This window comes from Drosophila navojoa, chromosome 2, assembly GCF_054131105.1.
Source record: "Drosophila navojoa isolate 15081-1374.11 chromosome 2, UAZ_NAV_1.0, whole genome shotgun sequence".
Taxonomy (NCBI): Eukaryota; Metazoa; Arthropoda; class Insecta; order Diptera; family Drosophilidae; genus Drosophila; species Drosophila navojoa.
Window position 1 is genome coordinate 183,802 of NC_142890.1, and position 16,480 is coordinate 200,281.

Genomic DNA, 16,480 nt, shown 5'->3' on the forward strand with positions numbered 1-16,480 from the left:
TGCAGTGTTGCTTCGAACATTTACGTGTAACGCATCATGAGTACACACTTAACGAAATCTTATGGCAACACTTTTTTCAGTCGTAGCTTCCTATTACAATTTTCGACGGGCATTTCATGTGTGTGTGTTATTTTTGTCAAGACTAAAAAATTAAACGAATATTCATTGAAAATTGCGCTGCAGTAAAGTGATCGACCGTCGGACGTGCTAAATTTTATGTGCGCCGTGTGTGTTTACGCGTAAACGGGAAAATGGCGAACGTAAGGGACAGCGACACATCACTGTGGCTGCATAATAAACTGGGCACATCAAATGATTCGTGGATAAATGGTTCAATATGTTCGCAATTAAACAAAGAAGTTTTGCGCAACATCAAAGAATGTTTTCCCGATTTGCAGACTCAGGTTAAATTAAAATTGCTGCTCAGTTTTCTGCACATACCGCGACGTCTGGTTGAAGAGGTAAATCTCGTTGGTGTAATACAAAGTGGAAAAAAGTACACCAGCATGGACACGCATACATACTCACGCACACACACAAACACGCGCGCGCACTCACACATGCTGTGTTTAAGCGTTTGTAGTACTGAGAACCCTTAAATGCAAATAAATCTGATCATTAACGTAAAATGATAATGTTAAACGCATTGTTTAGCTTGAGTAACTAATTTATTTGCGTAATTGCATGCATACAAGTGTTAGATGTTTACATGCTGCCTATCAGCGAAAATAAATATTTCCCGCCACTTCTGCGCGATCGATGTGTTTATACATACATACATATGTGTGTGTGGGATTGTATATGATTTTATGTCGAAGTGTTCAGGTGTTCAGTGTTGGTACTTATTTGTGCATGTGTGTTTGTATGTATGGGCGCCAAACGGGTGGTGAACACAAATCTGTTGAATATGTGTCCTCATTTACTGTTATTTGTTATTTATATTTCAAGACGGAAATGTACTAATCCTAAAAAAAAAACCGGGATAGTTTAATTGTATATAAATTGTATGGATATCAGTGAGGAATTCATTATTTTGTCGTGTAAGATGTATGTTGTTGCTGAACTGTACATTACAATCTATAAATCATTTAACGCTTGGAACATTTTAGAAACGAATTATGGAGTAGAATTAAGTTGCAAAATTTAATAAGAATGCTGTTATCAAGATATTAGTCTTTCAGTTGTTGCCCTAACATAACTCAGCAATAGTGTTATTTTTTAATTCAATGATGCATCTAGGGGATCATTGTGAAAGTAACTAAGAGTGTAATTAACTTGTACACTATTAAATTTACAGTGGAAAAGCGAATTAGAGGAGGTCATCGAGGTCGCTGGTCTGGACTCCGAGCTATGGGTCTCAATGCTGGCAGAGACAATGAAAACATTTCCTGCGACTAGTTCGCTAAATACAGAAATCTCCGATTATGAGGATACGCGACCTATATTCACCGACATGGTCAACGATCTTCGCAAATTGGTTAACAAGCATTCAGATTTGGGAATGTTGCCGCTCGAGTGTCAGTACCTAAACAAGAACGCACTTGTCTCGGTGGTTAGTAGCCAGAATACTTGATTTTATGCTTATGTATGTAGAGTATATATAATATATTGTATATTATTTCAACAGGTTGGCCAACAGCCAGTGCCCGTTAAGCATTTCACACTGAAGCGCAAACCAAAAAGTGCTCAGTTGCGCACAGAGCTGTTGCACAAGTCGGCCGACGCGCAATCCTCGCTGAAGAAGTCGTCGGCACCTACGATTCCATTGCGCTCGCGTGGTATGCCACGGAAAATGACAGACACAACGCCGCTGAAAGGCATACCATCGCGAATGCCAACCACAGGCTTTCGTTCGCCCAGTGTACCGGGTAATGCGCAACGGCCGAATCTGAGTCGCACGCCTGCTGGACGCAAGGATGGAGGCATTAAAATACTCGAATTCACTGAACAGCCACTGGGCTATGCTGCCGCCAAGAAGCGAAAGCGCGAACAGCAGTTGGAGGAGCAACAGAAAAAACAGGAACAGAAGCAACAGGCTGCCGCAGCTGCTGCTGCCCAAGCAGCATCAAACACAAACAACAACAGCGATAGTCCACCTGCAGAGTCTGCAGCTAATAACGTTAGCGGTGGAGAGACGCCAACTACGCCAACCACATCAGCAAATAACAGCTTTGAAATCAAATTGGAGCCACAGCTGAACCAAAGCAGCGGCAGCATAGATGAGCAGCAGGATGAGCAGGAGTTCAAAGCTGCAGAGCTGGCTACAAAGACAATACAACCGGATACGCCGAGTACACCAGAATATGCAGCAGCTACTCTACAATTCGCTCAAACTAATACAGCGGCGGCGCCGACTACGCCCATCCGCAAGACAGAGAGTAAAGCTAGAACTACTAAGTCGGCAGCTAAGGCGAATAACAACAATAACAATAATAATAATAACAGTTACCATCAGACGCCGAAACGAATCAAGCAGGAGATCGAAATCAAGAGCGAGGAGATCATTGTGCCGGCCAACATTAAGGTGGAGAAAATAGAGCCGACGATAGCGACTACTCCAACAACCGCTAAGACGCAGCTGACATCGGCGACCACGCAGCGAATCATTATACAGCAGCAGCAGGCAGTGCAGCGTGCTCCGCATTTACTCATACGCAGCACGCCGCCGCAACAGAAACGCGTTAATAACAGCAACAATTTAACGACAACAGCAGCTACAACAACAACAACAACCGTCGGCAACACAACTATAAAAATGGAAAAGCTGGACATAAAGCCCTTGTCGCGAGCATCAGCAAATCCCAGCGGAAGCGGCAGCAGTGCCAGCAGCAGCTCCACCACGACCACCACCATATTGACGCCGCAACAATTGCGCCAGGCGACCAGTCCCCTGGCCAATCTGCCGAACAACATTTCGGTAAAGATAACATCGGCGAAGACCAAGGTTGCAGCAGGAAGTGGTGCAGGCAGCAGTGGCAGTCAGGCAACATCAATTGCTGCCACAGCACAGCAGCAGCAGCAGCCCATCCTGATTAACAGCTCCACGCCAGTCATATTGGCCTCTACGCCGAGTGCTCAGCGAACGGTATGTGGCTATTATATATAAAAAAAAATAGCTTTTACCTAATTAAATATTGTCTTTACCTTTTAGAAACCGCAGCTAGCAGCCAGCACAAGCGGCATTGGTAGCACTACCACCACAATACCATCGCAAGCTATTAAGACCATGCCGCTGAGTCAGCTAAAGACGGCAGCAAATAGTGGGCCGGTGATTATCTCGCAAACCATCATTCAGCCGGCTAAGCGTGCTCAGCAGCAGCAACAACAACAACAACAACAAGGTGCCACATCCAGCGCAGCGGCAGCTGCTTCTCAGCAGCATCAACAACAATTACAGCAGCAGCAAATGGTCGTTAATACGTCACAACCACAAACCACGCAGTACATTCTAGCTACACCACAGCCGCAACAGCAGCAACAACCCGCATTACCGACGCTAACTTCCTTCACACAGACGCGTCCGCAGACAACGACACTGTACCAAACAGCAGCGGGCGGCAGTGGTCAGACGCCAACCAAAATACTGCTGAAGACCACGGGCACATCGGGAGTGGTTATGACACCGCTACGACAGCATCAACAAGCTACAACGTTAGTATCTACTAATCCGCCACCGCTGGTGGCTACGACGGCAGCCGTGGCTGCTGGCCAGCAAACGCTTAATATACAAAATGTGCAGTTGCCGAACCGCCCCGTCACTATACAGCCCGCTTCGCAGGCGGCTCAACAGCAGCATTTGCAGGCGCAGCTGCAGCAACAGCAGCCACTGCCGCATCCGCAGCACACGATTGTGTCCAACACGACTGCCACACAACAACCAAAGCTATCCCAGGTGCTAATGCAGCCTGGCGGTGCCATAGCGGGTGGCACGCTGAACGTCTCACCCACGGCGGCTAAAAACAAGACGATCATACTCACCCAAAAAGGCGTCATATTGCGCAACATTGGCGGCGACATGTACCAGATACCTATTAGCAATGTAGGCGGCTTATCCGGACTCAGTGCTGGGGCCACCCTAATGACAAGCACGGCGGCCGGTCCGCCCAGCCTGGTGAAGACGACGACGTCAACGAGCATACAGCCACATACGATACAGCTGCAACAACAATCACAGCAGCAGAGTGTGCAGCCCGGCAAGCAGTTGATGCCCACGTTAATACCAACCAACCCCATTGGAGGCCAGCACGTCATCGTCCAGCAACAGACGCCCACGAGTGTAATTGGCAATGTAAGTGGAGCAGCAGATCGTCATGTCGATTGTTATTCGACTGTTTTGGCAGAGGTGCTTGTTAAGGCAGCAAAAAAAATAGAGAACGGATTTGATTCGATCAAAGAATTATTACTTTGCCATATATTCTGTACAAATGTTCAATCCTCGCCTGAACTTGCTATTCATTTGTGTACAATACCCGCTCGTCTGTCCATTTGCTTCGACGTAAGCTTATCCAAAAGAAAAGATAGTTTATAAAATCGAGCGATGATTGAGGTTTATGTATAAATAAAATAAAATTCCCAATTAAAGAATCGAGTAGGCCGGGAATAATATCCTTATTTGCTGAATTAAAAAAAAAAAAAAATGTAGACTGCGAATTTATGTGATTGGCACAAGTTGAGATTGGTATTTGCGACCTGAAAGTTTAACTAATTTTACTAATTTTTTAAAATGGCATTTTAGTCCTCGCAGCAGACGATAATCCGGCCTGTCATGACCAATGTGGGCGGCGGGTTGACCACGCTGCCGCAGGGCCTGACGCTGATTCAGCGTCCTGGGCAACAGCCGCAGCTGGTGCAGGTGCAGGCAGCGCCGAGCAGCACGCAGCGTACGATTATAACGCAGTCGTCGGCTGCATCGGCGCCGCAACAGCAGCCGCGCCAGCAGCAGCAGCAACAGGCACAACAGCAGCAACAGATATTGGTGCAGCATAAGCCAGCCCTGCAGCAGTGTTTGGTCACCTCGACGAGCACACCAGGGAACAATGCGACCTTACCGCGCACCGTGCAGGTGCAGGTTACCCAGCAGCAGCAGCCACAGCAACAGCAGCAGCAGGCGACAGCGCCTGCAGCACAGCAGGCGCCACAGCGACGTGGTCTCTCGTTATCAGTAAGTCCTAATTACCTTACTAAACAAGCCGTGTAAATCTCATTATAATTTTTTTTTCCTTTTTTTTGTAGAACGAACACGTTCACAAGGCTCATGAAATGTTTCGCAAAGCGAATCGCGTTTCTCGTCCTGATAAGGCGCTCATCTTGGGCTTTATGGCTGGGCTGCGCGAGAATCCGCGACCCAATTCTGAGAATGTGTTGGTCATAAAGTTGGGAGAAACTGAGGTATGATTTTTTTGTTTGTTTATCAATTTGAGCATTTGCTAAATACAAAATTTAATTGTTTAGGAAAAAGTGCAACAGGAAGATGGCAATACGGCGTTGTGCCAGGTGGAATCGCATATTCGCTTGGACTACAATACGGGCGAGTGGAAGACATTCCAGAACTACAGGCTGGTGGATCAGACTGGTGCCTCATAGTCCACAAGGGTTATACGCATAGTGCGCAAGTAGCCTATGCGTATACCCTAGACTTTACTTGTTTGCTACTGGGCTTGTTTATGCGTTCATGTCGTTCTGCATTGCCAGCAGCTTGGCTTATTCGCTAATTAGGCTATTAACCAGCTCTCCCCTCTCCTTTCATTATTAAACTCCGCTTTCCACGATGGAAATAAATGAACTATAAAACAATTAACGTAAATTAGTCGTTGTACAGTTCTTAGTATATATATGTATGTAGTATATATGCTAGCGCTTTAAAAGTTTAGTAATGATGCCACAATCACACACCCATACACATGGCAACACAAACACTACATACACACAAGTATATATGAATATGTATGATTAGCACGCTTGACTAGAGAGTGATAGACAGATGAAGTGAGTGGGAAATTCTAATAATCATATATTAACACACAGCCTCACATATATTCATGTATGTGTTCATTTATATGCAAATATATACAAGATATATATGTATGTATATATATATATATATATATATATATATATATATATATATATATATATATATATATATATATATATATATATATATATATATATATATATGCATAATAGCATTATGTAATTAGTCCTCGAGCAAAGACAACTGTATAATTAATTTAGCAAGAAGCATAATAATACTTATTTGGAGCCACGTAAAGAAATGCAAAGCTCACCTTAACGTTAAAAAATTATATAAAATATAAATATTATAAATGTATGTAAAAGTATAAAAAACAAAAAAATTAAAATTAAAGCGAAGCAACCGCAGTAAAAATTTAATATTAATCTTGAGAAAATGTGTAATAGTCTAAAATAAACCAACCATATTTATGGCTTTAATGTTTAAAGCAAAACTTTTTTAACAGGAATAGATTCTTAATATTACAGACTACTCTTATCAAGCTAAACTTTACCTAAGTGTTTTGTATTTCTTACAACATGCCGCTCTACTGTAATTGTAAATGTGAGATAAGAGTGCTTACTTCGGTTGGATCCCAAGGAAGGAACTTCGATTTTAATATCAGATCTGTAACTAAATTTTACTCTTTTGCTGCTCCAGATGTTTATGAATATTTATGACGATTCTCTAATAGACCCATCTTACCAGCTCTTATCATTACTTGGTTGCTTAATCATCAATAATAAAAGAATCGCGAAATTGGATACTTTGTTGTTTTTGTTTAATTGCATTGAAAGCTTACAACTAGTCAACATAGATTGATCAATTTTGATTGGACAATGCCTTGGGCTAATACTAGAAGGTAGATCTAAGCAATATATTGCATAGTATATGCAATATACTAGAGACTAAATTCTATATATGTATGTATAGATACATATATATAAATATGATACATGCTACGAGTTACAATATAGTTGCGTCTTAAATTCGATCGTACTAATGAATCCTAATAGATACATTCTACTTGCTGGCCACCTCCTTCCAGTGGACGATGGCGCGCTGTTCGTCAGGTGCATCCCGGAAGGGCCGACTGCCATCCGAGCTAACATACTCGTTGACTTGATAATTGAGCAACGTCTTGTAATGGTAGACATCGGCCAACTGTTGCGTCAGAGGGCTGGTATTGGTGGTGAAGATGCCGGCAAATTTTTTATTACGTGCCACGTTTAGCACCTCGTATTCCATGAAATGCATGCAAGCAATATTCTCGCGAGGATTCAGATGTTCGGCGGTTCCCATCATGAACGAGTGTAATATTTTATTCAAGCCCTTGGGCAAATAATTATCTCTAAAAACATAAAGCAAGATGTTGGTTTTAGGGTCAATGTAGTGCAAATTAACCGTGTCACGTACCGTATAGGTCCTTCACAGAACTCTAGAAATTCAAATATAGTGATCAACTCGGACTTTATGTCCACCTCAGGCTCGGCGCGCGCGTCAAAGTTGAGAGCAGTGCCTATGATGCGTTCCGTATTTCGATCGTATACCACAAAGCTGAGTTCCCGCTCCACCAGAACGGTCCAAATTTCCTGCAAAGAAATTAATGGATAAGTTACAGAAGCTACTGCTATTGGGTACTGCTCTACACTTACATTAAGCAAATCACTGTAATCTGTGCGCACAACACCGGGCTTCAGCCACTGTTCCAAATCTGCCTTGTTGTAGAAACTGGATACGATTATGCTGCATAGCCAAGGATTTTAAATTATGGCATACTAAATGAACTCAATCGAACTACTCACTCAATCACAGCCTGACGATGCTCCAGTTTGAGAGGAACCGCCTCCATTTTAAGATGCGGGCATGCATTGAGCGTCTCCTCTTCCAGTTGTACTGCATCATGGTTGCTAGCCATCTTCTCGATAATCTCTCCCAGATTTTTCGCCGCTATGAACTCAGAGATTCCAATGTTGTAGCCTTTCTCCCTCAGTAGGGTGACCGTGAATATAGAGTTGAGTGAATTGCCGCCCAGCTCATAGAAGTTGCTGTGAGGCGAAAGGCTTGCTCGTGTAGAGCGTCCAATGACACCGCCCACCGTCTCGAAGAGATCACGTGCCGTCAATTTCAGCTCGTCGGGCACCTGACTGTAGTCAAAGTCGAGCACAATGCTAGAATCGCCTTCGTTATTGTTGGCTGTCTCATAGGTTTTTAGCAGAGCCTGGCGATCCACTTTGCCATTGACCAAGAGCGGCACATGCTCCAATATGATCACCTGTGGTGTCATATAATCAGCCAGCTTGTCCTTGAGCCTGCCTTCCAACTGCATCTCAGTGACTACAGGTGAATCATCGCGCAGCTTGACAAAGGCGAGAATTGCCTGATCCACGTGTCCGGCCCGATAGCAAAGCACTATGGCCTTTTCTACCAGCGGCAGCTCGGCCACGATCTTCTCCACCTCGGACAAATCGACCCGATGCCCGCGTATCTTCACCTGCGAATCGGTGCGTCCTTCATACATGATATTCCCATTCTTCAGCGAGCCATAGTCACCGGTACGATACAGACGCGCGTACTCTGTGAAGCTGATCGATTAGAAATTCATTCAGCAGGATGTTTCAAGGGTCCCACTTACTCTTCTCTACAGCTAAAGGATTTTCGAGAAAGCGCTCCGGATCACGACCATTCACATAGCCCGCAGCCAGATTCAAACCTGAAGCAAAGATTTCGCCGATTTCTCCATTTTTGACTGGACGATAGTCCGCATCCAGCAGATAGATGACGGTGTTTGAGACGGGTACGCCTAGGAAAAGATAGATACATAAGCACAGGAAAAGCAAGAGGACAGAAGGAGACAGAAGAGCTCACCTATGGGCACATTGTCGTACAGGCTAAGCTGCTTCTTGCTCTCGCAGGCGAAGTAAGTCACATCGCCCATCACCTCGGTGGAGCCGTAGAAGTTGTACAGTCTGTGCACTCCCTCATCAAAGTAATCGAAGAAGCTGCTGGCTAACGGCACGGCCAACGGCTCACCTGAACAGACCCAAATCTGCAGATTGTATAGCAATTTCTGAGCCGCACCACCGCCCTCCATTTTTAGATACATGAGCAGGGAACGCAACAAAGTGGGCACCAGAACTAAACGACGAATTTTATACTTCTCAAGAAGTGCTACAAGGCGTTGAGGATCTTTGGTGACCGCCTTGGGCACTACCAGAATGGCCAAACCACACATAAGAGGACCCCATAGCTCCGCAATGGAGTCGACAAAGGTAAGTGCTGTCTTAAACACGCCCACCTGCTCATTGGTCGTGTAAGGAAAGGTGGCCCACTGCCATTGCAAGCGATTCAATATATTCTCATGAGGCAGACGCACACCCTTGGGCACACCTGTGCTGCCCGAGGTATAGAGAACGATGGCAATGTGATCGTTTCCACCGCGCAACATCTCCTCCGAGAGCAGATTGCCGCCGCTTAGTTGTAACGACTTCGCATACAGTTCAGTCAACGATAATGTGGGCGTGCCCTGGAAACGCTGAGCATCGATGTCATCATCACGTAGTACTAGAATCGGTCGAGCCTCTAACAATATGTGATGGACCCGATTAGCCGGGAAGCTCGGATCGATGGGAAGATAGGCACCGCCCGCCTTCCAAATAGCCAGTAATGTGGTGACCAGTGCCTCCGATGGCTGCATGCAAACGGCTACAATGAAGTCACCATCGCTGTTTGGCTGAAGGAAACGTCCGTGGGTTTCCTCGACGAGTAGGCGTGCGGCACGATTCGCACGCTCGTTCATCTGGCGATAGCTGCTCTGGCTAGGTGCCAGGGTTTGACCCTGTCCCTGGTGATATATGAGCGCCACCTTGTCGGCATGGCGCAGCTGCTGCTCTTCGAAGATTCGATGCAGAGCCCGGGGCACGTAATCCTGTTGCTGGCCTTTCACAATTGACAGCTGTGGCAGCGAACCCATATCGATAGCTGCTTATAGAAAAGAGACAATTCACTTAGCAGATGCATAAGATTAGGCTGATGTACATTCAAGGAGTGACTACACAAATGACCCAGCAGAGAAAGATTTTGGAGGAAGCTAATTCTGCTTACCGCATTTAATGATCGCGACCGATCGTAACTATTGGATTTTCCTCTATACTCAGCTATAATTGACTCTGTGTATGCATTTAATTTATCTTACAACCGTTTTAATTGAGTGCTGGACATAAAATTTAATCTAATACGACTCAAGTCAATTATGAACTAATAAACAGTAAAACAAATAGATTAAGATAAGTTTCTTATCTCCGGCTGCCATAAAATTCGAGCTCGCGCTGTTGAGTGGTAATCGTATGCTTGCTTTGAATACTAACTACGTCGACAGCTTCTGACGTAAATCATAAGCCGGAGTGAAGCCACAATCATAATTACAGTCGTATCCTATCATTATTTGAAGCTCCTTTCTATTTGAAGTTCCTTTCTACTCCAGGAATTCACAACTCAACCATTGGCATACGCATATTCAATGCGTATGCATGAAGTAGATAGTAACAAACACATTTTCATGTATAACGGCTTAGAAATGGGTTTTAAAATAAAATATTTGCATTTTGCTGTTTATGACGTGCAGCAATAGCGCCATGAGCAAACAGAACTTTTAAGTGCTTGTATAAGCTTAGTAATTGCAGCTGGATTCGATTGAAATCTATTACAGCCATTTGCATATCGATAAAATATAGATTTAATAGATGCAGCATTTTATGAGCTAAATATTCATACAAGGCATATATTTTCATTTACGCTATTGGGCCCAATAGTATTTTTTTATTCTGAAACTGAATTGAAAGTGAGTGCTGATCTGAAATATGAGACTTTTATGGTCGCCTACAGGAAATTTACTATGTGCTTGCCCAGGAATCTCGTTAAGTACGGAAAGACTGAGCGTGAAATATATTAAATGTACAGTTCCAATTCCAAGCGGAATTATTAAGTCTCATTTAGATGACGGACTTGGCTACTGTTGGAGGTCTTTAAGCTTCGCTTTATTATGTCATTTAATCCAACAGAGTGTCATTGAGCAAACAACTTCTGGTTGTGTACAACGATCGGATTGCCGATTCTCCGATTTTACGATTCTCTGGCTCCAATGTCATGTATAAAGTGGAATAGTTTGCGCTATAATGGCAATTACCCGTCAACTTGTCCTTAGTCTCGCCACATTTCAATTTTAAGCGAAGTACTAAACCAACAAAAAACTCATTAAAACAGGTTAATTGCCGAGTCTTGTCTTGTTTTTATGAAATATGTCGCTCAATTACATTGGCATTGCCACAGTCCCTGGCTGCAATCCAATTCCGATTACGATCCAAGTCCAGGAAACAAAACTCTTAGCGCTGGGTGGCGTCTGCCTTTGGCCCAAGTGTATTATGAATTAATTATTCCGTTAATAGGTCCGCGATTTGCAGTCGGGCCCAGCTGACAGGTGCGAAAAAAACGCGGCCAATCGCTTCGTTCTAAACAAGTTCCACACGCGATTGTGAAACATTTCAGTATTTATATATAATTTTTTTTTCTAGGCAAATGTTTAGCATAGCTTTATCAGAGGCGTTTGGCCGAGTCGTTTGGCTAGGCAGCTTGGCACACATTTTTCGACAGCTTTAGGCGCTGTCCACAGTCGTTGTATGGGACGTATAAGTAATATGACAAGAGGCGAAACTCATTTCCCAAGCGCGAATTACGTATGCCGTGCGCGCCCAATTAGCTGGGCATGCACACACATGCGCAAGCCGAATGAAAACTGTAAACTTGTACGTTGTACATTCATGTTTACGTATATCTGCATACAATGCCGTGCTGGTATCTCTCTATCCGCATCTTTGTCCATTGTCCATTGTTGGACCGGAGTAGATCGCTTGCATTCTTGAGTACAAGTTCTTTTCAAATACTCTACATCTAAACAGTGGAGCATATGTAGTTGTTAAACTACATATATGCGCGGTGCTAAGCCTCTAGCTAGTTGCAGTTCTTATCCCTATGCTATGCATGAGTAATGCACGGTTTCATATTTTGAGGAACAAGTTGCAATTTATGGTAGATAGATATTACAGGGCATCAGGCCGTCTATCAGTCAGATTAGTTGGTAGCTGCTGGTGGCTTTTCACATCATCGATTTAATGTACCGCATCGCATCGCTGCTTCTGTTGATGAGGTGAAATCCAGCAATTGCCATTAAGTTACTAATGCTCTATTCTGTGCAGCATTGTGCTGTGCGATCCGACGATCAAACAGCATTTAGATAGACATCGTATATCGGGTATTGCATATCTTATATTGCATATATGTACATACATACATATGTATGTCTGTATGCTATATGAAGTTAAGCTTTATAATTTTTCGCCCAAGGTTGCATTTAACTTTGATTGTTTTCATTATTTTCTGTTGTTTTTTTGCTCTTCTGTGATTTGTTTGAGGCTTTTGGAAAATCGTTCCATAATTATCAGTGTGCCATGTAATTTGTAATTTACATAATTGCCAACAGAATTGATACTTGGTTAAGGCGCTAGGTGACTGGGCAGCTTTTTTGTGGATCAACAACATTGGCTAAGGTCACGAAATTCCGGGCAGAATTTGGTTTCCGTTGTATGGTTAATTCGAGTCAAACTAATTAAGCCGCCCGATCTGCAGCCATATCTCGTAATCGCAATCGTAATCGTAGTCGTAGCCAAAATCATATCGTTGTTTGTATCGTTGCTGCTGCGACTGTTGATTTGCTTAATTGAGTAAAAAGTGTCCAATTTGCGGCCTGGCAGGGTGCACTGCCTCGCCTGACCTAGGTCTGCTTAGCCACCACCACCACGAGAAGCGACCCTCTCACATTGTGGGTTTTTTCTTTTTTTTTTTTTTTAGAATTTCCGATTGTGAGTCAATTGAATGACAACTAACAATTGAGTGTGCGTGTGTGAGTGACTGTGACTGTGTGACAAATACGTGATTTGAGATTCTTTTCAGCATACAAATGCGATTTACCAAATAAGACCGAATGCTCAATACATGTTCACGGTCAAAGCACATTTATGAAGAGTTATCAGCTTAACACTCTTGGAAACATTTTTAAGAAGGTCGCACAGACATTCATCTCAGCCAGCATTGAAAACTTTGTGTTTGTGTAGTCTGAAACATTTGGTATCAGTCTGAGATAATGCTTCAAGAATGCATTCCACATTTAAAAACAAAAACCGAAAAATTGCCTCTCAACGGTCAAACAAATAGACAGTCAATACCGGCATCATTATAAAACCTGAGAAATCGTTTCGCAAGTTCATTTAAACAGAAGAAAAAGCCCCTTTTAAGACAAATGTCCAACTGGTTAGATCTTATTTAAGACTAATATTAATGCAAGACTTAAGCATATATTCATTTTTCATAATTAATAGACGACTGCAAACGACTTAATTTTAATTTGCAGTTCGCAAAGCTCGAATGCAATTAAAAAGCCATCAATGCGATCGAACAAAATACGCTGATTATGTATACGCGGCGTCCGACGAGCGATCGCTTGACACAAATTAAATGTCAATTTCGCGGATAACATAAATCATAATACCGATCGCTGTCTAATTCCACATAGCCGTTTTCCTAATTGTTTGCATGCTGAGCATGCAGACCAGTCGCAGAAGTGCTGCCAAAAGTTGTTGCAACTCGTTTGGCCATTCCACTTAAGTTACTAATGCTCTGATTGAATTTGTTATTAGTACACAGCTGATACCCTTCTCAGGGCGCTACGATTTTGTCACAATCTGTGTGTGTACATAATCAATGTTAATAGCCAAATAGCGAACGTGTTAATTTATTTAGTGTATATCAGAAATATAGTCGAAAAATAAAATAACTATTTCCCATTCGAGTTCTTCGGGGATTTCTCTTATATGTCTGAAAGGTATTTAATGTTCGTTTAGACATGTTTGGTCTCAGCTATCTTTTAGCTATTAACTTTTTATGACATGTTGGCATTGCATTCAACTGCAACGGTTGCCAGCAAATTGTTAATTGAAGTTTATTTTCCGTAGGCCTCGCCTTGAGTTGTGTTTGCCTTTTGCATTTGACACAAGCATTTTGAAAAGAATGCGCTTTTATACCCTGCATTGTCGTCAGTCGACTTTCATTTTATACTCAGTCAATTACAAAACACTTTCTGGCATGCAGTTCCTCAATTTTCGTCCCAGATTTATGGACTCTCAGTTCGTGTTACCGAGTCATGCGAAATATATTAATAATAATAATAAAAATAAAAAATGTTAAATACTTTTTGGCTTTTATTGCATCAATCTAAAACCAATAGAGTCTGTTACGTTTAGTCAAGACTTAGCTTGCCCATATATCAATTCGGCTAGAATTTTCACATCAGAATAAATAACCTGAACTCACGAATATTTAATTGCGATTTTATATTACCTAACCGTTTTTGAGCTAGTGCAATGAACTAAATATGCAAATTGAAAATGCTTGGCTTGCGTTCATTATATATTTAATGGCCTTTTGGGACCCGTTACTCAAGAAAATGTTGGCCAAACTGAAATTTGAATCGTTTTTCCAAATGAATGTTGGTCACTTATATTTTGTAAAATTACTCTTTACGAATATAAACACCTCTATAAATTCTTTTTGTTCAGATCAATATGCTCCGCGTAATTCGTTTAATTAAATTTTCATGGCTTATAAATTTTGATTTTTAGAAGGTTCTAATGAGTGTCTCGTAATAGAGCTGTGCAATTTGAATTTCATTTATGGCGAGCTTAATTATTTTTTTCAAATGGCTAGAGGAGGTTGGCAACGGTTAGCGATCAGCGCTCAGCGAGGGTATAAGGGGCTTCGCTAATTTGATGAGCTGTTGCACATCATGTTGGGCTGTATTAAATATTACGTATACGTACTTTTAGTTGCTCAAATGTATGGTTGCTTAATGTCTTCAAGTTTTTAAGTTTTTGTCTTGTTGTCGATAGTTCCGTTTTCTTTTAATTCTTGGCACGCTTCAATTTTCCGAGTTATGTAGTGTCAAAAATTTTCAATACGTTTGTACGTAATTTAAAATTTTTTGTCTGTTATAATTTGCTGTTTTTTTTTTTTTTTGGGATTTCCAGCACTTGGCTCACACTGCACATGCGATTCACTATGCTTTTAAAGGCAGCCCAAAAACAAACTTGGGTTTTTTTCTTTTCCAATTTCAACGTACTACGGAACTCGAAAGCGGCGTTTGCAGACTAATCAGAACAACAGCGCTCGCCTAACTTTTATATGCCGCAGAATCGAGTATGCAATCAGCAGCGCAGTCGGCGCTAGCGTCGTTGTCGCCGTCGCCGTCGCCGTTGACGTCGATGCTGGCTGTGCTCTTGTTCGTTGGCTCGGCTGAAACTAAAACCAGTTCCTGCTCTTCGAGCACCTGCAATAGCCTTTCGCAGATCGTATACTAAATATAAATGTATGTGCTCGTATATAAACGAGGGTGTGCATATATGTATATAAACTTATGTGTATGTGTGTTTTGTTTGTTTGTTTTGATTTTCGTTGCAGCTGAAACGCCTTTTTGCGTTAGTTTCGCTTAATTGAGTTGAGTTCAGTGACGTAGGAAATGAAATGAGTGAATTCCTGGCAATGAAAGCGCTAATTTCGTACAGACAAGCGCGCGCACACATACATACACATATACGTATACTTGATATGACTAGCTTGGTTTGTTAGACAGCTTGGAAATCCCTTGGAACCAAAGCCGCGAAATATGACGCATAATATTTATGGCTGATAAAAGATACACAAACCACATAGGGTATCCACTTCAAAGGAACTGTTTATTGTTTCTAGCATTTGTGAAATTGTTGATCGCCAATTAAAAGCAAGTCAGATATTCTATAGGGATGTGCTTAGCTGGCAGATACCCTAGTGTATGGAAAGAACAATACTCAGACTCTTGGACCATTTCTCTAAATAGGATAGGATTGTTCTTGTCACCAATCAATTTTGATCTTGGAATGTTTGGAATATACGAAAATACATGTTTGTACATGTGTAACAACTAACAGCTTAATAAGTACTTCCCTGCTCATCATTCCTTAACTATATTCGATTGCTTCCAGGGTATTGACATACGAATACTGAATGAAATTTCAAACTCTGAACTGGAATTGTCGGCGCACGCCTTTCTGGGGGAATTTTCATTTACGCTGCTCGCAATTTGTAGTTCGTATCTGTAAGTAACAGCCGTTCAGATAATAGTAATAGTAGAATATCGTAGTGTTAACATGGATTAGGTGAATGTTTTAAACATATTCCTAAACCAGTTGACCTTATGTCCGGATCTCTTATTATTCGGTGCATTATTATATGTGAGAATAGTGTGAAAAATTAGCTGCCGCATCAAATGAGCTGACTTCAGATAGATCATAAATTATGGCATATACATATGTATGGCACATTATA

General features: G+C 42.2%; 2 protein-coding genes across 2 annotated transcripts; one reads left to right on the plus strand and one right to left on the minus strand.

Moving 5' to 3' along the window:
- The first annotated feature begins 34 nt into the window (after positions 1-34).
- Nelf-A (Negative elongation factor A) lies at positions 35-5,803 on the plus strand. The gene is made up of 7 exons (XM_018102834.3): positions 35-461; positions 1,298-1,552; positions 1,628-3,085; positions 3,152-4,288; positions 4,736-5,161; positions 5,233-5,388; positions 5,452-5,803. Exons 1-7 carry the CDS (start codon positions 252-254, stop codon positions 5,581-5,583), a joined length of 3,774 nt encoding a protein of 1,257 aa, XP_017958323.1. The 5' UTR covers positions 35-251; the 3' UTR covers positions 5,584-5,803.
- A 969-nt stretch (positions 5,804-6,772) lies between these two features.
- On the minus strand, positions 6,773-15,355 carry e (nonribosomal peptide synthetase ebony). The gene is made up of 7 exons (XM_089260058.1): positions 14,941-15,355; positions 8,882-9,994; positions 8,649-8,816; positions 7,819-8,590; positions 7,669-7,759; positions 7,430-7,605; positions 6,773-7,364 (listed from the first exon to the last, which is right to left on the minus strand). The coding sequence occupies exons 2-7, from the start codon at positions 9,984-9,986 to the stop codon at positions 7,037-7,039; spliced, it is 2,640 nt and encodes an 879-aa protein (XP_089116184.1). The 5' UTR covers positions 9,987-9,994; positions 14,941-15,355; the 3' UTR covers positions 6,773-7,036.
- Between the last annotated feature and the right edge of the window lie 1,125 nt (positions 15,356-16,480).

What these genes read in the sequence shown, in the direction of transcription:
- Nelf-A (XM_018102834.3), top strand. Translation starts at nt 252, where the DNA reads ATGGCGAACGTAAGGGACAGCGACACATCACTGTGGCTGCATAATAAA. An exon ending in GACGTGGTCTCTCGTTATCA is followed by an intron (nt 5,162 to 5,232) that starts GTAAGTCCTAAT and finishes TTTTTTTTGTAG; the next exon opens with AACGAACACGTTCACAAGGC. An exon ending in TAAAGTTGGGAGAAACTGAG is followed by an intron (nt 5,389 to 5,451) that starts GTATGATTTTTT and finishes TTAATTGTTTAG; the next exon opens with GAAAAAGTGCAACAGGAAGA.
- e (XM_089260058.1), bottom strand. Translation starts at nt 9,986, where the DNA reads ATGGGTTCGCTGCCACAGCTGTCAATTGTGAAAGGCCAGCAACAGGAT. An exon ending in GTACGACAATGTGCCCATAG is followed by an intron (nt 8,817 to 8,881) that starts GTGAGCTCTTCT and finishes ATCTTTTCCTAG; the next exon opens with GCGTACCCGTCTCAAACACC. An exon ending in TTCTGTGAAGGACCTATACG is followed by an intron (nt 7,365 to 7,429) that starts GTACGTGACACG and finishes TTATGTTTTTAG; the next exon opens with AGATAATTATTTGCCCAAGG.